This window comes from Triturus cristatus, chromosome 7, assembly GCF_964204655.1.
Source record: "Triturus cristatus chromosome 7, aTriCri1.1, whole genome shotgun sequence".
In the NCBI taxonomy this organism is placed as follows: domain Eukaryota; kingdom Metazoa; phylum Chordata; class Amphibia; order Caudata; family Salamandridae; genus Triturus; species Triturus cristatus.
The window spans coordinates 863,610,372-863,637,279 of record NC_140590.1 but is presented as its reverse complement, the minus strand read 5'-3'; the positions used below and the strand labels follow the sequence as shown (position 1 = coordinate 863,637,279).

The window sequence follows — 26,908 nt, the reverse complement described above, 5'->3', positions numbered from 1 at the left end:
GAATTGCAGATTGCTGGGTCGAAACTTGGGTTGCGAAGTGAGCTAAAAAACATGAATGAATGAATTAAACCCAGATCTGTGACTGGGAGTGAGTGTCTGAAAAGTTTCAGCGCTCCGTCCATCATCTCCTTGTGTTTGCTTTGATCTGTTGAAATATTTGCAGCTGCCACGAAAAAGAAAAGGTGTTTGTAGATGAAGAGAGAGTTCACGTTTGTGTGAGCGAGAGCATGGTGAGGCGTGGGCTGGCACAAGTACGTACATGTGGAAGGTTGGAATGTGATAATAGTGATGATGAGGAAGAAGATGTTGTGGGTGACATATACGTAGAATTTCTAAAATATCTGGGGAGAGAAAGAATGTAAGTGGCTAACAAAGAATGAGAAATTGCAGAGAAAAATTGTGTGAATGGGAGAACGCGAGCGATTAAAGAACTCTGAAGACTTCTCGCCTTCCAGAGACCTTATTAAGTTTCAATTCACAGACTAATATGTTACGAAAAGAAATATGTTTAATTCTAATCCACAACAAAATCTGTTTTTTATCACTCTTTCATCTGATACTACTAGCAAGCATTGGCACACCAACTGGTCCTGTTTGTTTTATGGCATTTGGATTATTGTGTTAGATATATGGGAACAATAATAGAAAATCAGAGGCACACAAATACTAGTTGTTGCTGTACTTTTAAAGGAGGAAGTTTCACTTGAAATTGCCACACAATGAGCAGTAAAATGTCACTCATTCACACATTAAAACCAAAGAAATGTTGCACATAAGCAATCCAAAACCTTGAAAGCTATGTATTTGGGCCGAATGTATGATGTTACAACGCATACATTTATAACGCATGCCTTTACAACGCAGTTTTTACATCGCAACATCCTTTACAACGCATTCTTTTACATCGCATGCCATTACATCGCATTTTCAGAAAACTACCTTTACAACGCATTCCATTACATCGCATTATACCTTTCCAACGCATACCATTAAAATGCATACCATTACATCGCATTTAAGGTAAGTGTTGGATAGTATAGGGGTAATAAATAATGTTCTAACTCCAGTGAGTGCAACAGTAGGGTAAGTGGTGGATAGTGTAGGGGTAAAAATTACTATTCTAACTCCAGTGAGTGCAACAGTTGGGTAAGTGTTGGATAGTGTAAGGGTACTATGCGTTGTAATGGTATGCATTGTAATGACTTGCAATGTAATGCCTGCGTTGTAGTGACATGCGTTGTAATGACATGCGTTGTAGTGACATGCAATGTAATGGCTGCGTTGTAATGACATGCGATGTAAAGGATGTTGCGATGTAATGACTGCTATGTAAAGGTAGTGCGATGTAATGACTGCGTTGTAAAGGTTGTTTCCCATTTGGGCCACAGAGGGAGGAGAACTTACATAAGGCAATTGGTTCTAGGGGGCATAGTGTTTTGGGGGCTCTTCAAAGTGATCAATTGGTGATACTGAGAAATGTGCTTCTGTGGAATGTGAAAAACAGGTAAGCTTTGTATCTGGGTAATTCAGGAGGGAAGTGTTCATTTGCTCAGCTGCCAGCTGAATAAACACACTTGTTCAAAATATTCACCCATCAGAGTGGGTTTCAGGCATGGATGCTTATTGGTCCCAAGTCATGAGTGCATACATGCAAACTTTTTGAAATTAGAAAAAGTGAGATTTTGAGACCTGGTTTTTCCTATTGAAATACATTGAATCAATGGCAGTTTTAAGCAGGAAACAGGTCAAATAAAGCCATTTTTAGGTTAAAAAATCAGTAGTTTCCTGCCTGAATCGGGTTTGTTGGCATGTATGTGAGTGGTTCATTCTGCCATACTGACATTTCAGTCGCCCACCCAATGTATCTTGGGCATTGTAGCTTTGTTGTTAATATGCTATGCAATGTTTAAACACCGTAGGTACTGTGTCTACTGGACACTCATTTTTGTGGTGGATAGTGCTGCCTCTGTAAAAGAAATATGGAAACCAAAAATAAATGTGACTGACAGGTTTGGAGTCTGGACAGTCTGGGTGTAGTGTTTCAGTGAAAATCGTAGATAAGATTGCAACCTGGTAATTGTATTTCTATTTGAACTGTGCAGTATTTAATTTTATTCTAAAATTGAAGAACTTTCTTCATACTAAAATATTCACAGGGCCGAACAATATGTTTGGGTGTCTGTTGGTTGACTGTTGAGTTCTGAAAAATAGGACTGATGTATAATATCTATCAAATTTAAATAAGGAATTGCACTTAAATATGAATAAGGCCAACGTGTTTGTGTTTATGGTTATGCTAATAACTGCATTACAATAACATATAGATATGTTAAAAGGTGTTAGTTTCTACCTTTAAATATTATCTTTTTGATAACTAGTGATGACATAGCTGTATTTATGAATGCAACCTCAACTATTTTTTAATATTTTCAAAGTTCTGCCCAAAGAATTCAAGGCAAAGAATGCTGCACAAAAACGATAATACAAAATGGTCATTGCAAGGGTATGGTTGCTCAATTTACAACTGTCTCCGGTTGCACATTTGCTTTTTTATGGGTACAGGAAAGAATCTCGCCTATTGCACGGTGTGGCTCCAGTTATTTGTGGAGTGATTACTTCTTTTGTTCCCATACAGATGATCATAGCAAGCTCAGATTAGAGGATGATCAGAATTGATCCACACTTTTCTGCCCACTCCATGCATAAAAGCAATTGCAAGACTGTTGTTGTTGTTGATTGGAACATTCCTTACAACCTCCTATGTGGCACCTTATACTTCTCTAATAGGCCCAGAATATAAACCCACATTCTACCATCCAATCACAACCACCACGTAGATGGTACCTGTCCAAAAATTCAACTCTATCTCTCTTAAAATAGACTGCTTCACTTCATACTTAAACACAACCACAAGTTGGCTATGAAATGATCGGAATACATTTCCAACCTTCATGCATGATACCCAGGGTCAGATCTACAAGAAAGTGCTGCAGCGCGCCACCGCAAGCCCTTTGTGTAGGAGGGGGCACCTTCCTGCACAAAAACAATCAGCACAAGCATTTTCCTCTTTTAATGCGTGCTGTAGAATGCAACACACACTGAAAGAGGAAAAAACAAGGAGAAATAAAAACATTTCTCCTCGTTGCCCCTCGCAATGCTACCCCTAGGGTGTCGTAGCATTCTAACGCATTTCCAGGTTTACGATTCCTCATAAATCTGGAAATGTGTCATGTTCCAAGGGTGTTGCGTGGGAACACCCACAGCAACACCCATGGAACGCCTCATTCACGCAAAGTTTGGCGTGTAAATGGGCCATATTTACAAGGACAGGAAAAGCTACGCAAGGTGGCTTTTCCTGTCCTTGTAAATATGGAGCAGCAAAATGCGCCGCCGGTGCGTCATGAAAAATGACGCACTGGTGGCGCAAGGGGCTTGTAAATCTGCCCCCCGGTGTTTCTCACATAAGTCACATGGGGGGTCATTAGCATGGCGGGCGGATCGCCACCGCCCGACCGGTGGTGGCGATCCGCCCACCAAAACACCCAGCCGGACGGCCTGTTACCCCCTGCCACATTAGCATGGCGGGGGGTACTGCGGCAGACAGAAAGACCTTCCGCCGCTTTTCCGCCGGGAGGTAATCATCACAATTGCCTACCAGGCAGAAAAGGGCCACAATATGGTGGTGGTGCCTTGCAGGCACCGCCATCCATATTATGATGATGGCGGTTTCATGCCTTTCCATGGAGATGGGAATCGCTTTGGGGGCTCGTTGTGGGCCTGTGATGGGGTGGGGGGCTGCACTTGGGGGGTACCCATGGTACCCCCCTACATTGGCATACACAAGGTGGCAGGAACCGCGCGGTGCCTGTCACGTTGTGCATGCTAATGCACAACATGCATTTACAACATTGTGGCGGGTGCTGCTCACAACACCGCCTGCCACAATGTTGTATATGTGGGATGCGACCTCCATGGTGGCAGTTGCATCCTAATTGGCGGTGCGGGACGGCCGCACCACTGGCCGCCGGTCCCAGCACCGCTAGGGTGGCGGGCAGACTTCAGTCCGCCCGCCATCCTAATGGACCCCATAATATCAAACATGCACAACAAACTGGGTTGTTTTTTAGCTGATGAACCAGAAATGCTTTCGGGCCTTGTCAGGGCCAAGGAACTCAATACAAAATATGACATAAAACATAGTAGAATCCTGGAGAAGTGGTTTTTCCTTTTGTTGTGCAACTTTTCTTGCAGTCTTATGTCAAAAATCACTGGACAGACCAGTATGGACAGTTTCAGGTTGTTTTTTGATTGCAGGCCAACCCGCCCTCTCCATCTGTTATTACTGCCTCGGAGGCCAATACCAACATAATTTATGGGGAATAAGTGGGTTTCACTAGAGCAGGCAGAAACCTAATGCAACTAAGGGAATGCATTGGCAGCTTTCTCTTCATCCACCAACTGCACCTGTTTCAGGGAGGTGGACTTGGGAACCAGCATGTGCAAGCTAGTGTATCCAACCAGGAAGAAAACCCCACCTCCAGACAAACCTTTACAAATAGAGTCTACAATTTAATTCAACCAAAAAAAAAAACGTAGTCCTTGGAAATATCTCAACATATTTTTTTTCTTTATGTACAGAATCAATAAATAGAAAAAATTGCTTAATCATCCAAATATATGAAAAACTCATACCATCACCGTCATACAGAATAAATACCACAGTAGTCATTCAAGTGCCACACATACCACTCATACCATAACAATACACACAAACACAAGCAATATACAACATCTCATATATTGAGTCATAACAAGACACCCTTCGTACCTCTTCTGAATATGACCAGGAGAAATTACTGTCATGGAATTGTTTCCAAGTCTCAATGGGTCCAATAAATACAATTCTTAGCTCACTAAGGCAACATTTTATATTGTTCAAAATATTGTGTGCTTTTTATACATTCATAGAGAACATATTATATGCTTCAATTTTTTTTCGGTGCCAACATGGCTATAGCACTGATGTCGATGTGCGTTTCGGTGAAAGGTGATCAGCCGGACCACCCTTCTTCAGGGCACAAACTGATGACTCAAGAAGGTAAAAACACAAACGGGATGGGAGGAAGAGAACAAGGTGGCAGATAACCAATATACATCTGATGAGACAAAAAATCATACCATATGTCTAGTCTCTTTACAATGGAAATGCATTTGCCTCAGTAACAAACAAGACAGAACAGTTCATAATGTCTGCTATTTAATCCCAGGCAGGTAAATTTTGACATTTCTTAGTTACTGGTGATTGCTGGAATTGTAAATAATTTACTCCAGAAGCCCAAAAATTGGTGTTCAAGATGTTGAAGTAGAAAAGTGTTTGGTGGAGTCATGAGGGGTAGAGTCAAGAAAAGTGGAGTTTTTACAGTCAACTTACTTACACCTTCTTTTTCAAAACCTCGTGACAAACGTGATAGTAAATTTGTTCTGGTTTACTAAATTGGACACAAATAGTCTGTATTTTAAAAGTTCATATGGGGTTTAGGCACTTTATCAGTTTTCTTTGTGTACATTTCTGGGGATATTAATAAAGGTAAGATAACTCTTGTGGTTAATGCACTTGCTAAAGGGATCTGCGTATGTGTCTGCTGCAAAGCACATAGTGTTGTATGGACATCACACATTTGAATTTCATGCAGATAGGTGACTGGGTTACTGCTTTGTCACAGAGATCCTTTTGTTACTTGCAGTTCATAAGTTACAATCCTTCTAATATAGGACATTAACCTGGTTGTATGTGGTACAGTGCATGACTGAACAATGCATGCCTGTACCACAGCTAGGCTTTACCATGCATGCCTTTGTCACCCATGCATTTACCACACACTTTCGTGGTAAAGACATGATGGGTGAAAGGACATGCAAACTAAAGATCATACCCCTGCCCTGCAAACTGTCCCTTTACCGCCTGCTTTGAGCCCTAAAAATTTAACCCACGCCCCAAAAACTACCTCATCCAGCCCCCCACCTTGAGCCCTAAAAACTGTCCCTTACATCCCTAAACTACCCCGAATGTGATTTAAAACGGCCCCCTACACTGTTAACAGTCTATTTTCCCCCTGCCCTGCACCCTAAAAATGAACCCCATGCCCCCAAAATTACCCCAACCCCAGGCACCCCGCCCTGAGTCCTAACAACTGTCCCCTAGGCCTGCTAACTACCCTGACCCAGCGCCCCCCCCCCTGCCCTGAGGTCTAACACTGTCCCCTGCTCTTTAAACTATCCCTTCTCCCCCACCCCGCCCTTAACCCTAAAAATGGTCCCCCACCTAAAAACAGACCCCCACCCTAAAAAACTACTCCGACCCAAGCCCCCCACCTTGAGCCTCAAAAACTGTCCCCTACACCTGCTAACTACCCCGACCCCAGGCCCCCCCACCCTAAGCCCTAAAACTGCTCCCTGCCCTACAAACAACCCCAACCCCCTCCTGAGTCCTAAAACCTAAGCCCACCCTGAAAAAACTACCCCCCAAGACCCGGTCCCAGTCCCACTTACCTCACTACGTCCTCGCTCGATTCCCGATTGTCCTTCCTCTTCCTCTCTTCCTCTCACGCCCATCTGCTAAACCGTGCATTGCCTTAACCTCGCATATGCGTTGTTAAGGCCTTTGCGTGGTTAAGGCAAGCGTGGTAGGGCTTGCGGGGAAATTGTACACGTGGCTGAGCCCACTTTGTTAAGGATGTTTCCCCAGTGAGATATGAACCAAGGCTGTTTCCCCAGTGAGCTATGAACTAGCATCAAAGGCTGCATGCAAAATGCAAGTTATGGATTTAGGACCTTTTTTTTCTCAATCTGTCATCATTCTAAGAACGCTAAAAGGGGTTCCTTTGAATAGTAACAAAGGGGCTGATTCAGATATCGGAATAACTGCTGCAGACCCCCGCGGACAACTGTTACATTGGCAGGACCCACCATCACTGCGATTCCTGTTGATGCATTGAAAGTGTACTGTATGGCTCTGTAAACATATCGGTGCCATCCAGCACACTTTCAATATATTTGTTACTTTGAAAAACAAAATCCCAAAGCGGCATTTTCTTTATAAAAAGAAAAGAAGCAATGGCCCTCATGCCATGGGAGTTTTCTCCCATGATGTTGGGGGTCATTAAAATGTTCTTACTTTCACTTACCCCTATGCTTTGTATGGCAGTGTGTGAACTTAAAATCTGGCCATATGTCCCTCAACTCTAAGTAGGGTTGGGGGACAAATGGACAAACCTCCCAGGGTACTCACTTCATCAGCTGGGGGAGACAAAGTAATCTCTGTCGCTGACATGCTTAAGTTCTGCCTGACTGTAAATGAGGTGGGCGGAACTTGAGTTTGGTGGAGAGGGTACTCCGTTGTGACAAAGTACCCTCTCTGCCAAACTCTTAATCAGGCCCTAAGCCTTTTAAGTACAGACTACCCCAACCACTGCATTAAATGTTGAATCCTAACTTTGTGTTTCTCCTGATAATGCATTCATAAGATAAAATGCCTACCAGTAAGTACGATATGTGACTCCTACACCTTGTAAGCCTCATTGACTTATGTAAGATATCCTGTACATTGATTTACACACTTGTATGATTTATTGTCTCTATATAGTGTGTGCATTTTATACAAAAGTGCTCTAACTCCCTACATTGGGATGAATGGCTCTATAAAACAATGAATAAAAAGAAAACATTAAAACATTTCTTATTTGATTAATTACTCACACAGACTGATACATCTAACATAGTTACAGTGCATGCACATCTCTTGTACCCCATGGTTGAACAAAGTAAAAAAAAAACTGCCTCGAATTGTAGTTTCTCTTAAGTTCTTGTGAGAAGATTACAAGCTGTGTGCCTTTCTTTCCACCCATTACATTGGCATCTAGGTCTTAGGCTCCAGATAGTTCCTGGCCAGGATTACACTCAAACAAAAGAAGGGCTGATGGCAGCAGCAGGTGCTGCCAAAATAAAGTGCTGGGGCAGCACACGGGCAAATAATTTGTAAAAACCACTTACCTGCTACTCCGGCTGCCTCAGTGCTCCTCCCTTTTGGAAGTCCCTGAGCCAGCACAGGCTCCAATACTGTTCTGAGCAACATGTTTAAGCGCTCACTAAGCGACTGAGAGACTGTGCCAGTACTCCACCCAGCTGTACAATACATCTAAGTTTTGGAGAAATCTAAGTGCACATGATTGTTTGGCTGGCCTAAGACTGCCATCCAAACTGACATGCGCACTTAAATGTGCCCTCCACTCCTCCCAGTCCTGGAGCTGTCAAGAGAGTATTGGCTGGCCCCACACTAGACTCAGCAGTGACTGCCAGTGAAAAATAAAGCTATGATAAAATTGTTTTATTATCATTTTATTTTTCATTCTTCAGTGGGGTGACGCTCCTCCGCCTTTATGGAGGAGCCGCCGCTGGCTGATGGTTCTTTATATCAGACCTGTTTTTGGGCCTAGCTGGAGCGAAAATTAGAAAGCCTCTCACGGACTGCATCTAGTTGTATGGAACAGAAAGCAGACAATGTGCGGATGCTGCTGAAAGTGGTGCCAGGCTCAATAATAGCTGCCAGATCCTCGATCTGTTTGGATATCCTCCAAATGCCTGCAATGCCTGTGGCAAAACAGTATATAATCTCTGTTATATAGATAGCAGCAGAGTAATTAGTGATGTTTCTTTACTATTTGCACAACCACTGACCACACAGTGCGGAATCTCTACGCTGTGAAGTTTTCCTGGTATCTGCATTGCCACTGGCTGAATAGTAAATAAGCTCTACTATATAGCCAAAACCCAGGTAAATAGAAGAGAAAATGCATAATTTGCCCAGTGGCTGGCTAAATAGCCACCACGCTTTAATAAACCACTTGACACTCAATGGCTCTTTATCTCACTCTCAAATGTTATTTTTCATTCCTGATTTTTGTCTTTCTCACCATTCTCTTCTCCTTCTTTCCCCCTTTTGTGTTCTCTCTTTCTTGCTCTGGATTAAAGTTTGTTAAAGAAAAATGGGTACTGCCCCTCAAATGAGTGTGGGCAGGCTCCATCTGCAACCACCAGCTCAAATTGAGTGCTGAAAAGCACACAGCTTAGTTGGCCAGGCTACGGTGACCACTTCTATTCAGGTCATTATGGAACTGTCTCCAGTTCTGAGCATTTTACTAAGAGATCATTTTTTTTCAGGGTTATTATTCTAATTAGTTCAGAAGCGGCAAAACAAGGATACTACATTCAGGATTAATTTGATTTTCACACACAAAAAGTCCAGGATCTGGAAAGTAGTGGTCACCCTAGTCAGACCTAAATTTTTAAGTTGAAGCCCCGTCCCTAGCTGGAATTGAGCAGGTCGCAGAGCTGCGTGCAGGTCCGACAGGACAAATCCAGCTTGTTGACGCTCAACTGAGAACCCGGAGTACAATCAACCCCATTTTCTGGTTTTGAGTTTACCCCTTTCATTTTGATTGGAACAGTTGGAGGTAGGACTATCTCTTCTTGCTCTTATACAAACTGGATGGAAATGTTCCCCCTCTTGGAGGTAAGAATCATCCACACTCACCGCAGTCACAGATCTGGGTTTAGTTCATCATCGTTCTTTAGCTCACTTTGCCACCCCAGTTCAGACCCAGTCATATGCTAATCAGTCTTGACCCTGTTCCTCATGGGAACAGTTTAGCCCAAACTGCCAAGTCAGGTCTTCCCTGGACCGCAAACAAGCATCCTGGGACCAGTTTCCGGGTTTTACCCCTCATCAGCCTGGCTAGCTTGAATACAGTGGCAAAGACAGCAAGGGATCCATGTCTGGGCATACCCTGACAACTTAGGGCAAACACAAGGAGATGATGGATGGAGCGCTGAAACTTTTCAGACACTCCCCTCCAGTCACAGATTTGGGTATAATGACCACTTCTTGCTCGCATGAATGTAGAATAGATCAAGCATACCCGGCCTCTTGATCTGGTATAATCTTCTTAGATTTTTCTGGTCCTACATACTTGCCAGATATGGTTGTACAGCAGACTAGTTTGACTTCCTGGCTATACCTAGTGAGGCATGTCAGAATGTAATGACTATTAAGGACAGTGGAAAATGTTGCTCAGTGAATTGGCTAAAACATTCTGATTATATCTTTGTATTACAGGTATGGGATACAACATTGGAAGATATTGCAAAGGCCTACGCAAAGAAATGCAGTTGGATGCACAACCCAAACAAAGGTCAAAGGGGAGAAAACCTATTCCTGACCACCACTACAACCCTGAATGTAGACAAGGCTGTTGAAGACTGGTACAATGAATATAAATATTACAATTTCGCCACTTCAACATGTGCCGCTAATCAGATGTGTGGCCATTATACCCAGGTAGGTTGCTTGTTTTTGCACAAAACCATATTGCACGTCCTATCATTGCGTTGCTCGGATTAGGCTGTCCATTGTGCAAAGCCTATTGCGACATGAACGTGGCACGTGCTGAAATCTGTTCAATTCTACTTTAATTTAGAATGCAAAGTGTCTACGCTACCTCGTAGTAAATCATATGAAACAAGCAAAATTTGTGGCAACAGCTGGCACCAAACAGGCCACCCTCATCTCAACGCATTCCTTTGCAGTTATATTCAAATACGTCATTTTATTTGTCTTATTGAAAAATCACATTGGCTTGCATATGTTTATGCTGTTTTTAAAACACACCACATCCCCTTACAGGGTCCATGAGAATTTATCCTGAGCTAAGCACGTTTCCTCCTGAAACCTGGGCCTACTCTGCCCCTTCTGCTAACCCATTCCTATGGAGTTATAGACAAATAAGTAACCATCATTTCTCTCACAAAGATTACCTTGGCTCACCAGTATTCATATTGATGCTAATTAATGGAGCATGCTTCTACACCACCTGGATGTAAATCGCCTGAGCCTAGCACAATTTGTCACAGTGGGGTGGTTTGGAGTGGGGTAGATTGCAGTAGCGGCTCCTCGAGGGAGTGCTGCGGGGCGGTGGAGCGGGAGAGGGGCAGGGTGTTGGGTAGTAAACTCTGGCATATGGCCGAACGGAGGTAAGTAAATAAATAAATAAATAAATAAAACGAATTACATTGTGCGTGCTGCATCGCCATTTGGTGTTGCTGCACGAGCAATGTAATTCTTTCTATTTATTTACTTGCCTCCGTTCGGCCGTATGCCGGAGTTTACTACCCCCACCTTGCCCCTACCCCGCCCCACTGCCCCGCAGCACTCCCTCGAGGAGCCACTACTGCAATCTACCCCACTCCAATCCACCCCACCCCGATCCAATCCACCTCAATCACATCCACCACATCCTCGTTCAGTTCACCCCACCCCACCCCACCAACACCAATCTAATCCAATCCACCCCACCCCAATCCACCTCATTCTATTCCACCCCAATCCAATCTACCCCACTCAATCCAATCCACCTTACTCCAATTCAACCCACCCCATTCCAATCCAATTTACTAAACTCCAATCCATCCCACTCCCTCCCCAATCCATACCAATCCACCCCACTCAAATCAAAAACAATCTGCCCCACTCTAATCTGATCCACTCCAATCTGCCCCACACAAATCTGCCCCACTCTAATTCAGAACCATCTGGTCCACTCCAATTCAAACATCCACCCAACTAAAATCCAAAACAATCCAACCACCCCATTCCATTACAATCCACCTCACCCCAATCCAAACCACCCTACTCCAATCTAATCCACCGCATTACAATCCAACCCACCCCACACCAATCCAATCTAACCTAATCCAGCCAAATCCAATCGATCCCACTCCAATCTGCACAATCCAATTCACCTCAATTTAATCCATCCCACCCAACTCCAGTTCACCCCGATCCAATTCACCCCAACCCAATCTAATCCACCTCATTCCAATCCACCCCAATCCAATCCACCCCACTCAATCCAATCCATCTCACTCCAATCCAATTCACCCACCCACTGCAATCCAATATACTCAGCTCCAAGCCATCCCATCCCACTTCAATCCACCCCACTCGATTCCACCTCACTCCATTCCACCCCACCTCAGGAAACGCCACTCCTGTCCACCCTACTCCAGTCAAATTCAATTGAATTCAAGTGTGCCCCAAATGGTATTTGTAAATCCGGCAGACCTGTAAAACGAAGGGCCCTCACCAAGTATCAGCTAACATTTGCCTGTGGCGGGGGGGGGGGGGGGAGCTTTTTGAAGTGTGCCCCAAGTGTCAGATGAAAAAAGCCATTGGTACTGTCAAGCAGGATGTGACATTCACCAGGACAGGCTATTTTAATGTAAAAAAGGATCATCCTCCCAGCCCCCTGCATAGTCTGTCAGGTTCAGATGAGTCATCATTGCCCATTCAGGTCATCCTATTGTTTGCTCCTGTATCAAGTTCACACCTCATTTATGCTTATTTAAATTCTAATTACTGACTGTCAGAAGTTGGAGGGCAAAATGCAGGTTAAGCTTCCAGGGACTTCAGGCAGGACAAAACTAACTTTCTAAAAGAAATTTTTCCAAAATATTTATTACAAATCCAACATCATCAATGAATTGGGCTTGTAATAAATATTTCAAAAAGTCCCAAAATTAAATTTTTAGCTGTTTCCCAGGTTAAGATAACATTTATTAAACTTAGTATTTTACCCCAAGCTTTCATATGGAACAACCAACACTGCTACAGTGAAAATAGATATTAAGGCTTTTTCACTGTAAGGACATTTTTTTTACATGTCCATATATAAATACCATGCACCCTTCCTCATTGGCAATATGTCCTACTTAAGGGTGACTTAATAATATTTCAACTGAAGGTTTAGGCCTGTCAAAAGGGGTTATTTTGACAGGTTACATTTGTAATTTTAAAACTGCACAGTCAGGCTACAATCTTAGGCACAGAGACTTGCTTTACAGTGAATGGCACAATTAATGCTTCAGTTCACTGGTAGCATTTAATGTACTGGTCCTGGGTGCACCTGGTACCATATGCTAGGGACGGATGAGTAAATTAAATGTGTCAATCAGGAGTATTCCAATTCCTCTAACGTTTGGCAGTGGGAGATGTTAATGTCTTTGAAGAATAGCTCACTACTCTGGATATCTCCCAGCTTATGGCTATGCGTCATTCCCCACACTTTTCTTGTCTTGCGTCTGTACCTACCCAATGGGTTGCTCAAATGTTTGACATTTTTTGTCACAATTGCATTTATTGGACATTGTTCCTTTTTCAGGTGGGAATACATTTATGCAATCACTCTGGTGATTCTAACCTTCCCCAATTCTGGAGCGCTACTGATCCAAGTCATGGATTTTAATAGTAATGTTTTAGGACTTTTTAATGCATTTAGCCCAATGAATTAAGCTGATGCAGAAGCCATCGACCAGTACTATACTCATTTACCTCAGCTGTTGGTACAGTTGCTCCTATTCCTCAAGAGTAAGTCTACTGCAGCATGGATTTGTCAGGAGCTAAATGAGGCAAAAAAGGCTTATAAATGCCCTGTGACCACTTTCACGCCTGTTCCCCCCCATTTTAAAGCAGTATAATAGCTCATGAGCAAGTAGTGACTACTACTCTTGTGTTTTCTATCTTACATGTATTTTACAGGCTGAGAGCAGTCAAAAATATTGTATCTAGATTGTAATAGTAGACGTCATGCTAATTCCTCCCTCTCTAGAGTATTGTTCAAAACTCTTGTCCTATTTTCAGGATGACTACTATATTGGACACTTTTTAGTCTGCTTATTTGCACTTTTACAACCATGGTAATGTTATTCTTTCTAAAATCTACTCTTTGACTCCCTTTGACCCTTGTCTAATGGAGACGGTCAAGTTCTGCCAACAGACTATAGCTCCATGGTTCTACGCAACTGCTGTTTTACTCAGGTTCTAGTTCACCCTTTGTCGAAAAGACCACTGTGATTCCCCTCCTTAAGACACCTAAATTAAACTCAGCATTGATAACCCTTTTATGTCCTCTTGTTTCCTGCCAAACGTACTGTAATCATAGTTAACGTGCAACAGTCTGCCTGAACTAGAAGCAAAAGATCCTTGAGTGGTCCCGGGTGGGCTTGTACCATGACCACTGGACTGAAGCTGTTTTGATATCAGCTTTTAACGGTCTTACACATATGCTCGTTTAGAGAGGCTTGGCTGCCCTGGTAAGCTGGAAGCACCTGGAAGCACCTGGAAGTGATTGGCTTTATTTCCCTTTCTAAGAGAGGTCAACAACCTAGATTGGTTTGACATAGGGGAAATTCCAGGGTACTTATGATGATAAAACAATTTCAGTGGCCCCAGTTACATGCTGGAATGTATATGGCAACCTATATGGCAATTGGACAAAAGTTTGTGGACACCAAAGGGAGAGCTGAAGTTAACAATAACACAATCACCACAAGCACATTTGAGCAGCGGTTCAACCCCTTCTACTCTTCGAACCATCAATATACCAGAGGCCATTGAGTAAGGAAAAGTGACATGTGAATGTAACCAATAAAGTTGCTTCTTCTTACACTGGCTGACCGACTCAGTAGTATTCATTGTAAACATGGCCCGTTAGATAACACCACCACATGAGGGCACGCTTCAGGGAGAATATCAATACCACCTGCATTAGGTATACGTTTGGTGTCACTTTTCCATAGCCCTGTTGCTCCCACATTAAACATCATTGCTGCCCTCGGTGGAACATGCCTGTATACCCCCCAGCTGCACACTTCTAATAAGTGAAGGGTGCAGTGCGCTGCCCCTATCTGAGGAGCAATTTCCTGTACAAGTAGCACCCCAACTCTTTGTGGTGGCAGATACAGTAGAAATAGAGTCTGTAGCCCCTGAGGCAGCCGTTACTGCCAGAGTAGGCAGCTTAAGAATAGAGCGTTCAGCTTATATTACACATCACCGATTGTGTATTGGCTTCAGCTTTACTTCTAGTTCGCCTACAAATCTTCCATCCAGCTTCTCCAGCAAATCCTCAGTCTCTGTCTTATTACAATCCTCGGCATCCCCCTGCAGGTTGTTAGGCATCGTCCGATGTGGGGCTTGGTCGTGCGAACAGGTAGCTCGTGTTTTCCCATTGCAATAAAAAATGTGACTGCACACTTTCCAACAAAGTAAAAGTTCCACCAAGAACTGTTTTAAACAAATTGTTTTTAATTTTTCTTTGCCTGTCCAGCCTCCTCCAACCAACAGATAAAATAAAGAGTTCGCCAAACAAAGATTCACCTTCCCTGACACATCATCAAGTTGGTCAGAGGGCATGTTGATAGCCGCATGGATCCTAGGGGATGAAGTTCATGATTTCCCCCGTTGGCTTTAACAAAGAGATCCACGGCTATTCTATGTAGATCTGCTGTCTTCCTCAAATGACAAACTGCAATATTCTTTGGATATTTTTAATATTTCGGGGCAAATTACTTCAAAGGTCTAATATTTTTGAATGGATTATGACCTTCAAACATTTGGCCTGATTTATGTATTTGCAGGAAAGAATCTCCGTCACGTCGACGATGGAGTTCGCTCCCCGCCAACATAGTGGTCAGCCCACACAATTTAATTTTGGGTGAACTGTTAGTTTGGCTACAGCGGAGACTAGTTTGTCTCTGCTGTGACCAAACTGCTCCAGCGGCCCTGGGGAGTAAGGCCATCGGAGAACTGGCTACTTGTCCGTCTGCCCAATTTAGATGGTTGGACATGTAGCCATTTTTTACTGTCTTTCAGTAGTGAGGGGCAGTAAAATCTTAAAAATGCTCCCCCCGCCATGGGAGAAGACTCCCATGGTGAATAGAGCATTACTTTTTTTCTTTACAAAAATAAAATACCATTTTGGGATTTCGAGCACAAATTACACCTTCTTCTATGTAACAGCAACATCTATCAAGTTACTCATCTCACTGTAAGCTCCGCCCACTCTTTTCATGTTCAGATAGCACATTCTAACACCATGGAGTCACTGCAATGCCATATCAAAAATAGGCAGTAGCATAAGGCGGACCAGATGAATCCATGTCTCGGGGCCAAAACGGTTCCAGTTGTGGCGTAATATTTCATGTATCACTGTATTCTGGGAGTTTATTTTACTATTTTATTTAGCCCATAGAATAAAATTCCAATTATATGTATAAGCAAAGTCAGGTAATAGAAAAGTGATGCCATTGAGCCATCTCACCAAATAAAATAACACACTACTGTTGCAAACATGGTTCTCGTCAATAACAGTGAGTAGGATGGGTCTGGAAAAGTGCAAGGACTCTTCTGTTTTATTTTAAAACCCAACTCACATACATTGTCCCATCTACACTGAAGAAAAAATAGAGCAAGGTATATGTAAGTCATTCAAGAGTACTGCAAAGTGGCCTGTGCCTGCTGACCAGAGCTGTGCAGCTGTGTCACTCAACTATGTACCATTAAACCTCTAGTATCAACACATTTTAAGGGAAAGGGATACCTTTGCCTGCTATTGGCCAGAGATACTTCAAGTCTGCAGCACAAACACAGGCACAGATACTATGATGGGTGGTGCGGCACCTGCATTGTGTATTGTGATAATATTCCTAATAGTACAAAAGGTGTTGGGCTGGGTCACAGGGAATCAGCAATCGTAGGTTTTTGCCTCATACTTGCATAACGCCTATCTGAAATTTTGTGTAGTTTATGTGTATTTTTTTCAAATTAAGAAAGTCCTTTTTTTACTGAAACTGAAACATCTTGACACTCAATTTATGTAATGAACACTTGGTTGTATGTGCTTTAAGCCCACATGAACCTCTATGAGAAGCATAGGATTAGTCGCCATTTGTTAACACTGACAGTCAAGCGTTTGAGTAGTTGTACAAGGCACTGTTTTGCTATAGCATATGTCAAGCCAAATAACCCTCGGCTCCACAGCTGCAACCCACTAGGTTAACCCAGCCCCGTGGACCTCCCAAATGCTTTAACTTCACACTGTATCAATAGGCCACTCATTATATATCTTAGGTATATGACTTAAAATTAAAATTGGTCCCCTCAATTCCATCAGTAGGGCAATGAAAATTTGTGATGAGCTGATAGACTTTACAAGCATCAATAAAGGGTAAATGTTCAATAGCATACTATCTCAATTTGTGTGATAACAACTATCATTTCCACAAAGTCATGTTGATTCTTTTTGTTATATTTGTTCAACGTGACATCAAGATCACAGTGCTATGCCTTGACTGCATTGTCCACTCTGCCCGAGGACACAAGATTCCAGGTCTTCAGTGGGAGCAGTACTATTGTAGACGAAGTAGGCTTATAAGACCAGCCTGGCCCTTCAGGCTTGGCTTGCCAGTGCCCTAGACCTCACTCTCTCAGTGAGGGCGTAAGATCAAAAACCTCCAGCAGAGTTGTGCCTCCTTTAGCAACATCAGTACCCGACAAGCCTCCTGTGGGCCCACCCATCCAACAACTGTGCTGCTCACTGTCCTGGCAACTGTAACAACAACAGCCATAACATCTGTCTACAACCAGGCCGCCTTGTCCACCAAATCAAAGTCATAGAATGGGTTGGAAAGCGCTGATGCAGGACCTGTTGTGGTTAGCAAGGTTCAGATTGAGGTCTCTAATGTGAACATCATGAGTAGAGACCTGATGGGTACAGCTAGACAGCAGGAGAATCAACTGGACCAGATTATTAAACTCCCAAGGTCCCAGAATGATATTCTGAAGCATCACTGAGTGTTCAAACTCTACATTCTGGGGTGCAGCAGTGTCTGATTTAGCTGACACTTTCTGTGGTCATGTATCATCCGCTTCTAGCTTCGTTCCTGAAGCATCTCCAGCTGACATCTCCATGAAACAGGACACTGCTGCCCACTGACCCTGGCTTCGGTTGATAATAACAACAACAAATCAAAGGGGGAGGGGGAAGCTTGCGCTCATTCCACTCAGCTTAGTGGAAGAGGACAAAAACAAATAGAGGATCCCTAAACGGGAATTCTTGTAGGACCCTCAACAGTGATAGTCTGTCTGTGGCATGTTCCCCGCTGATATACGGATGATTGATAGTAACATCATTGGGTTTGTCCTACACCAGGTGGAGATGTCTCTTATGCCAGAGAAATTCTAGAATCCTTGATAAAAACAAGGTGCTTGAAATTACTTCATACCTCCAAAATCTTTTGGTTTTATTTTCAATATATATAGGGGGTAGTGGCAAGATTAAAAATAATTACAGGATGTGTTTTGGGAAGGAATTAGGTGTCCCCCACATCTATATCAAGAAACATCTGGTCAACGTGTTTCAGCCTACTTACGCCCTCTTGGGTCGGTGGCTTTCATCAGGACTTTGGGTAGTTTTCAGATCCCTTTCAAGAACCAATTGGGATACTTTCCACTGGTTATGGTAGTTCTCTCTCAATGGAGAGTTTTAAGGATGCTGTGTCCTTACCTGGAAGTACAAAAAAGAGCGAGAGTTGTATGTACATGATATAACATTTACAGTAATCGTTTTTTTTGATTTTCTGGGAATTTTCGGAGTTAATATGTCTTCATAAACATGCATGTATATTTATACATAGAACAACATTTTTTATGTACACTTCATATGTAGTTAAAACGTTGCAGGTGTAGATGAGTGAGAAAACCTTCAGGACACTGGAAAGTTTTGAGTACAAGTTTCCTTTTTGATATCACATAGATATACCACTGTCATTATATTCTCCACATGTCTAATTGTAGGTCCCCAGAATTGACTCAAAGGATAGGGTTGATCTAGACTAACTTATAAATTCTAAAACCAAGACAATCCCATCTTGAGTAACTTGATCTGTGTTTTTGTATAACCCTGATTAAGATATATAAAATGCTATTTTGTAATGTTTGACTCAATTGTGTTTTCCCAATATCTGTGATGGCTGTCATTGGGGGGTGCCCTATCTCATCCTTCAGAAGTCTGGTCAATAATCCCTCTGATTTCTTGGCATCAGCGTCAGTTTCAGTGGCTAATTCTCTATAATTAATATAACAAAGTCTGTCCAAGAGCACCCCATTCATCCAACATCCAGTTTACCTTATTTTCTGAGAATCTTAGTAGGTCTAAGCTATTTTAAAATTGTTGTTTTTATGATAAATACATTAATTGTTGAATCAAAATAATGTCTGTAAGCACCTTCTTCTAAGAATCTTTTTGCAAACAACTTATTTGGTCACAACCCATTCATTCTTTGCGGAAAGGTGGATATGTTTGACAGTCTTGTTGGCTAGGCACACAGTATCGCTAACAATTATAGCAAAACTGACATCAGTATATTAAACGACAGCACTTTTTGTTTAGAAAATAAAACTATTTTACTTTAAAAGTGGGAGATATCCAAAAGCTCAACAAAGGAGAAGAATGCGTCAACAATGTGTGCAGACAGTTGTCTACATACAAGCCATGCAGAGTAGACACAACATTTGGAATTACATATCTGGATATAAAAAGTAGTATGAGGCATAATGGAAAATAAAATATGACTGTTTCAGTGCAAGATATGTAAGGAATCCACCCATTGTGAAGAAATAAAGCAAGTGTTACATATTTGTGACAACTGGCCCTGCAGCACCAGCAAGTCATGGGTGGAACTTCGAAATCTTACAACGACACTGGTGATGTGGTTCCAGAATGCCAACCACCTGCACATTGATGGAGTAGAAGTGCTTCTTACTGTGGTACACTAGCTCCCGATCATGAAGTGGCATCAAAGCAACATGGCTTCCATCTTTGGTACTTAAACATTTGGTATACCTCTAATGCGTAAAACTAAGCCTTGAAGTTATTCATTGCAGCATTATCCATAGAAAAGTCAATGTTATCATTCACACTTCTGAGCATAACTTTCCATTTGAGTCACCCACTGTATGTTGGAATGAGCCAGTGCCACAAAAATGTGACACTGCCATAATCTTCACAACAGGTGGGATAGCAGTCTGAATTCTGATGTCAGGCAAAAGTTCATGTTATAATTGCTGATCCAATGCCTCACTTTGTTGAGGTTCAGCCAGTACTTCTTAATGATGTACTTTTCCTGCACGGTCCCTAGATCTGTATGTGGTGTGGACACACATTGATGTATTCTTCTGTGCATTGTCTTGCATGGATGATGGACATATCTGAAAAATATACGTGTGATGTCTAAATGATACAGGTACACATGTTAGATTAACACATTTGTATAAACATGTATTTGTCAAAATTTTTAAATGTATACATCATCTGGCTATAATGTGAGCAGTGTTGGGGACATTAGTCATAAACAACAGTCACAAATATAACATTTTACAAATATGTATCTTCAAAATCACCTATGCACACACTCTCAAGCATATTTTGTTTATGTTTTCAATTATATATTTTTTTAAATAAAGGCTCACGTTTCAATATTTCAATATTTTAAGGTGTTTTTTACAAATAAATTATGTATTTATTTACACATAAGCCATTTCGCCACTTATGTGTATTTTAAAATTATTATTAAGTTATAGTTTAAACTTCACAGTAATTACAAAGCAGTCTCGGTAAATCTATTGATTCTCATCGGACATTTTAGTTGTTATGGATGGAAGCAAAGTAACAGATGACGGATGTTTCTGTCAATGACTTATCACCTGTCCGACATATTGTCAGGCATAACCTATGCTGACAATGATGTTTTTTGAAGGTGAATCAAACACGGTGGATGCCTGATGTACCTACCATGAATGGAGGACTAGTAAGACAATGCTGTACCTACCTTTTTCGGCGGGCACACCATTGGTTAAACTGGTTCATGAGTGACAGAATCCACCATGTAAGCTTCTGTTGATCAAAAACATTTTGATGTACATATTTTTGGATCCCCTGAGGACACTGGCTGCTTAACCAGCCACGATCTGTAGCAGGCTTCCTCTGCTGTTGCGGCTCACTAAATTCTGCTGGGACCCACAATGGACAAGTGTGCAGGTGACAGGGCCATCAACTTCGCTCCAGAGGAGTTGGATATTCTTCCGAAGTGGGACCTGACCAACTACAGCCAGCTATATGGTCCAACAGAGAGTCAGGTAAGCTAAATATAAGTACTTTCAAAATTGTCATTAACATATTACACTAAATAATACTGTGAAAATCCCTGACATTCTGACCCTGATGTTTAAAATGAATTATGTTCCGTAATAAAATGTGAGTAACCCTCTGGTCCCTGAATTTGTGTTTTACACACAGGATACTACAATACAAATTTTGTACAGTACCCTAAGTGCCAAACTTTTGGATTTGACTGATTTCACATTTGAGTTGCCTGGAAACATTGAAATGACAGCACCCTGTGCGACAAACCAGCTTTCCTAAGTGTGTCCTGACCACACACTCACTGAGTAGTACTTTTTTTGATACATATCTGCCTGGATGTACTACCTGAGCCTGAGATTGATGTTTGTGTACAGTAGTCCATCAGGATGGGAATGTAATATCCCTCCTTACAAAAATGTCCCAGTCCTACTTTACGGGGATCATGCAGTTTTGCTTTCACGCACTCCAAATGGCCTGCAAGGTCTTATAGGTGCTTTCGTTATATTTATGGATGACTTAGACTTAGAAGTAAATATATCTAAGACGAGCTATATGGTGTGTGGAAAGCTCCCATGCAAAACTGTACCCATGATGACTAAAGGACAGAATATTTGGTGGGTTAGCGAGTTCTTGTACTCGGGTGTCACTTTCGATTCCTGTGGCAGTTGGTTGCCTTGTATTTCAAAATTCTGTACCTGTTTTAATTATGTTAAAACATAATCGGAAGGCAACCACGTACAAAATTATGACATAGAACACCAATAGGAAATGAATCAAAAAAGTCTTCTGTTAATTCTGTGACCCCTTAATCATTTATTTTCTTCACCAGATATAGATAAGAGCCGCCAACACGTTTCACCTCGTTATAGGCTTCCGCAGGGCAAGATCCTATGTCAGTTCGAACACATTGTTGAAAGCAGATACGGCATTGCAATTGCCACACCAGTATTCCACTATAATGCATTGCAAACGCCAAACACTGACAGTTAGATTAACTGTTGCCGAACATGGCCCTATATGGATGGATGGATGTTATTTCCCACAACAATGGCAAAACCCTGTTCAGTTGCCTACCAGCAGCTGATAGAATTTTGAAGCTTACTGCGGCTATAAGAACCTCCGTGGAATACTGGTGTGTCAATTGAAACACTATGTCTGCTTTAAACAATGTGTACTAATTTTCCACAATGTACTCTGCTTTGTTGCCTCTGAATTGTGTTCTAATGTATTTAATTTATGGCCTATTGGTAGCTGGCGATCAGAGATGGGAAACAGTTGTTTAAATCATAAACAATAGTAACACTTCTGGTAGTGCGACAAACGGGTCGCCTGGCTGCCAATACTTGCTCAACCTGTTTTAATCACTCTGTGGGGGCCTTATTTGGCATGGCATATAAAGTCGGTTACAAACCAAACATGCCTTTTTTGGCGGTATTCAAACTTAAATGTTTACCAATTATGACTTTTGGGGCATCCATCTGGGGGTATCAAGACTGCTCAAACTAACGGCATGGGGAGAACCGCTTGTGTAGGCGTCTGTTTGGTGTTGGTCCAGGGAGTCCCTACTTTTTCTTGCATGAGGAATTAGCCGTAAGTTTTGTAGAAGACCACATTAAGCTTGCTCCACTTCTCCTCTGGATGACGTCTGGGGAAATACACACACTGAATTCAATCATGAGATTATTACTGATTGTTTAGCCTGTTATTTGGGGCATAAAATCCCATGGTTAAGCTATATCAGGAGTGCTGCAGAAACCTTAGGAAGACTGGGGTTATATTTGTCCCCACATCTGCCGACTAAGAGGGAGAGGGTTCTCGTTAAGAAGGAGTTTTTGAGACTTGCATCTGCTGATAGAGAGACAAAGAAAGTGGGGAAACCATCATTGAGAACGCATAATATTTTTAGGATGAGTTAGGGTATTGAACCTTATCTCTTACAGGGCAAATATGTTTGGGAAAAAAGCACTCCAGACTGGGTTCTGATTGGGCTTTATGAGATGTGATCTTGGTTTCCCTTTGGGACAATATGATTTCAAATCTATTTTAATGTGCCCATGTGATGGAACCTCCCTGCAGTCGCTTATACACTTTACCCTAAATATTTTTAACCTTTTAGACGTAGATATTTTTTACCTATTTTAAGAGTACAGGGCGTTTGACAATGTAGACCAGCTTTTTATTATCCCTGTATATTATCTGATTCTGTTGTGTGTTTTTCTGTGGGGGGCCTTTTTAAAGGCTGCCTTTCTGTGGGGCAATTCCATGAATTTTTTATCTATCCTATTATATATAATTATTTTATGAATTTATCGGATATGTTACATTGTATTTTAATGCAATGATTGTTCTTTTTCATTATTTTTTAGTAATCGAATAAAGATGAAAGACCCCTCCTTTCCCTCTTTACCATGACAGATGGAATAACATCCACCAAACTCAAACTCTGGCACAGATTAAGTAAACCTCATCTAATAGCTCAATAACATTATAAAAATTGCTTGACATTACATGTTTATTAATAGCATAATTTTTTTACTGTCTTATCTCCCTCTGCGCAGGTCAGCCCCCATCAGTAGACGAGGATGTGTTGGGTCTTTGCGAAGAGAGTTCACCTACAGGGGTCTACATGCGCTGTAGTATCCACTGCCGATAACATTAGGAGAACATTCAGCGGTAGACCCTACTCATTGAGTTGAATAAACTAGGAAGGTCCTCCCAGCAGAAAAGTGGGTGTGGCAGTCACTGAACCCCATGATGCTTTGCATTCTGGCAGTGGCCTTCCCCGGCTTGGTTGAGAGCTGAAGGCCGCAAGCAGCAAGGGGGTACATTTCATCAGCTTAGAAAATGCTGATATTGCTCATAATCCTTCTTTCAGTTTGATGGCTGGCATACGGTGTCACAAGGGTACCAGCTATGCTGTCCTCTGTATTACAAGCGCTGTACAGTTTAATACAGTCAGGGGATGCTATCTCCGCCACATCAGTCAGAGAGTAACCTAGATTCCATCTAGTGCATCAGGCCCTATGCAATTGTTTCTGTGTCGATAGTGGCAGTGCTTTACTATTTTTCAGCATGTAGCTTTGCATGTTTATTATATGGACTAACTTGTATGCGTACACTGCCTAACATGCATGAATATTAAAAGGAAATCCAGAAATAATTTGTTAGATAACTATGTGGATGGGGTTCTCCGCTGTAAACATGAAAGATATCCTATCTGCTGTATTACAAATAACAAACGCAAAAATGCACTTGTAACATGGCAGATGGGATATCTGCCACATTAGTGATGCGGTATCCTGTCCACCAAACTTGGAACCAGGCCCTTCATCAAGTGGTTCACTAGGCTCACACTCCTGTGGTGAGGCTAAAAAGTGATGGACATGCTCAGATCTCTAATAAACATGATGTGTTAGCATTACCGTGCTAATAGAACTACTCTGTGACTTTGATAGTATCCCTCGCCATTAAAGGGGGGGGACACTTGTAGTGGACATCCATCCATCCAATATATAAAGTGTGATACTCTGTCCCGAACTTAATGGATGTCTCATCTGTGAAATTACAAGAGTATTATATCCTATGGCACTTGTAATAATATGGAGGGATCTCTGTCATGTTTTGACGGAGTATCCTATACACTAAACTCTAAATAAGTCTGTATGTATTAAAGGTCTGAATTGGGGTTTGACAGATGGGATACTCCTTCACAAGCATGACAGAACTAACATCCATTGTATTACAAATGCAACAGAGCATTTGGCACTTGTAGTATGGAAGTCGTGATGTATGGCACATTTGTGACAGAGTATCTCGTACCTCACACTCTAAAGATGGGCCCCAGCGCTTATTTTTTGATATCACAGTAGGTGGCGTTTGTTTAGAATATTAACATTCATTGATAACATTGAGAACATCTTTGCTGTAGGTACATTTTGTTAATTCACTCTGTACGCTGTGACTGATGTGTGCGTACGTTTGCTTTCAGGTTCCTTTTGAGCAGCCGAAGAAGAAGCTGGCCACATTTTAGGGACCATCATAAGGACCCCTCCAACTCTGGCCTGCCCCTCATGGGAGTGGAACACACATCAGAGAACACATCTGTTCCTGTGGCTGCCACATACACCAGCACCACCCAAACTCCTGCCCATACTAATACCAAGCCAGCACCCTGGCCAAAAATAGACTGGGGTCTATTTTGCCAAGGGTACTTCTCCAACTACTCCCCAACTGCAAGCAGTGAAGTCAGGTCCGGACTGGCCATAGGCTGCACCGGGCATTTTCTCTGTGGGCCGGATGGGTAGGGGCTGGTTTTGGACCAGTTGGGGTGTTTTTGTTACTGGGGGCTGGTTTTGCAGCAGTGCCGCAATATCGACTCCCTGTAACAAATGCACAGCACAGCAGCTGTACTGCAATATCGCTCCCCTGCAACAAGCAGCAGTGTTTTCCACCAGCCCCCCCAAAACCCCCCCCTGCTGGTCCGATGTAATTGCCAGGGCTGGTTTGCGTCCCCAGTCGGGCCCTGAGTCAAGTCTGAGGAGGCACTAGAGGCTCTAAAGAACCTTTCTGTGGTATAGGCAGCGTTGTTGCATGCAATCCAGGGTGTTCAGTCAGCAGCTGGCTCAAGTGATAAGACCTCCGGGATGACATGCTGCTGGCCATGTTTGGCACAGAGAGATATCCTTCGCCTAATAGTGTCTCCTTTGACTTTCAGCACACCTGCCCCTATTCACCCTTCTGACCCCATTGTTCCTTCTAACCTCATTGCAACACAAGACCCCAGTCCAAACTCCCTCTACTATTGCATGAGTCCCAAAGCCAACCCCATATCTCCTAAACAGTTTCACCACGCCCCTAAACATTCCTCCCCATTTACAGTGTACAAACCAGCAACCTCTTCTATCACTTGCTGACTCTATACTGCCCGTTGCCCCTGTATAGTGCTCTGCAGCCTTTTGTTTATGTTTGCACTATAGAAATACCACATACAGGAGCCCCATGCCCTGTCCCACCAAAAATCATATTAAAAACCCAAATACACTGGACTGCTCAAGGGGAAAAGGGGAATCCCCTGAGGAGGATATTACATGGAAAGTTGGGACGCATGTCCCAAGGCTGAAGCCGTTACGTTAGAAGACTGGATAAAACACTATTTTTCACCAACTGGAATTATATTTTTATTAATTTTTTCAGATTTGTAAAAAATATGTTATACCTAGAGGACAATATAATTTTTCCCCCCTTTTTTATATTTAATTTATAAAACATTTCAACTTTTTGTGTCTGGTTTTTACTTGTAGATATTAGTTGTTGATAAAAATATTGTAATGGTGGCCATATGGGATTGTGTATTTCAATATGTTGTTTATGTGAACCATTTAATTCAGTCTCCAGGTCTTGTGATTTATTGTATGTTGCATTGTGGGGGATGTTGTCCATTTCTTTTCCCATATGAGTTCAAGGAACTGGGAATGGTGGCGTGAGGGGCTACTGTGTGTTGCTTGAAGAGTGGGTTTATGTGTGACTACATTTAATAATATTTAGGTGATACAATGTAAGTATACTTTAGGTGTTGTGGTGCACATAAGGTGAATGCCATACATTAAGGGGCCGATTCGGATCCGGGTCGGAAGTGCACCGAACGCGATCCGGCCTGAAAAACTAGGAGCTATACGCGTGTTTTCCGGCCGACTCGTACAGCTGTACGAGCGAGCAAGTACGTTGCGAGCTACGTGAGATTCACCGACCGAGTCGTTTCCGGGTCCGAACCGCTCCGTACGTCTCGGTCGGAAGCTAACCGTGGCGTGCAATGGATGCGA

The 26,908-nt window shown here is 42.4% G+C and overlaps 1 protein-coding gene across 1 annotated transcript in view; it reads left to right on the top strand.

Annotated features, from left to right (window-relative positions):
• The window catches only part of LOC146810764 (uncharacterized), a 144,533-nt gene that overhangs the window by 31,115 nt on the left and 86,510 nt on the right, over positions 1 to 26,908 (top strand). Inside the window, exon 2 of the mRNA XM_085617797.1 lies at positions 10,172 to 10,393. Coding sequence (XP_085473923.1) covers positions 10,172 to 10,393 — 222 coding nt within the window. The remainder of the gene's footprint in view (positions 1 to 10,171; positions 10,394 to 26,908) is intronic.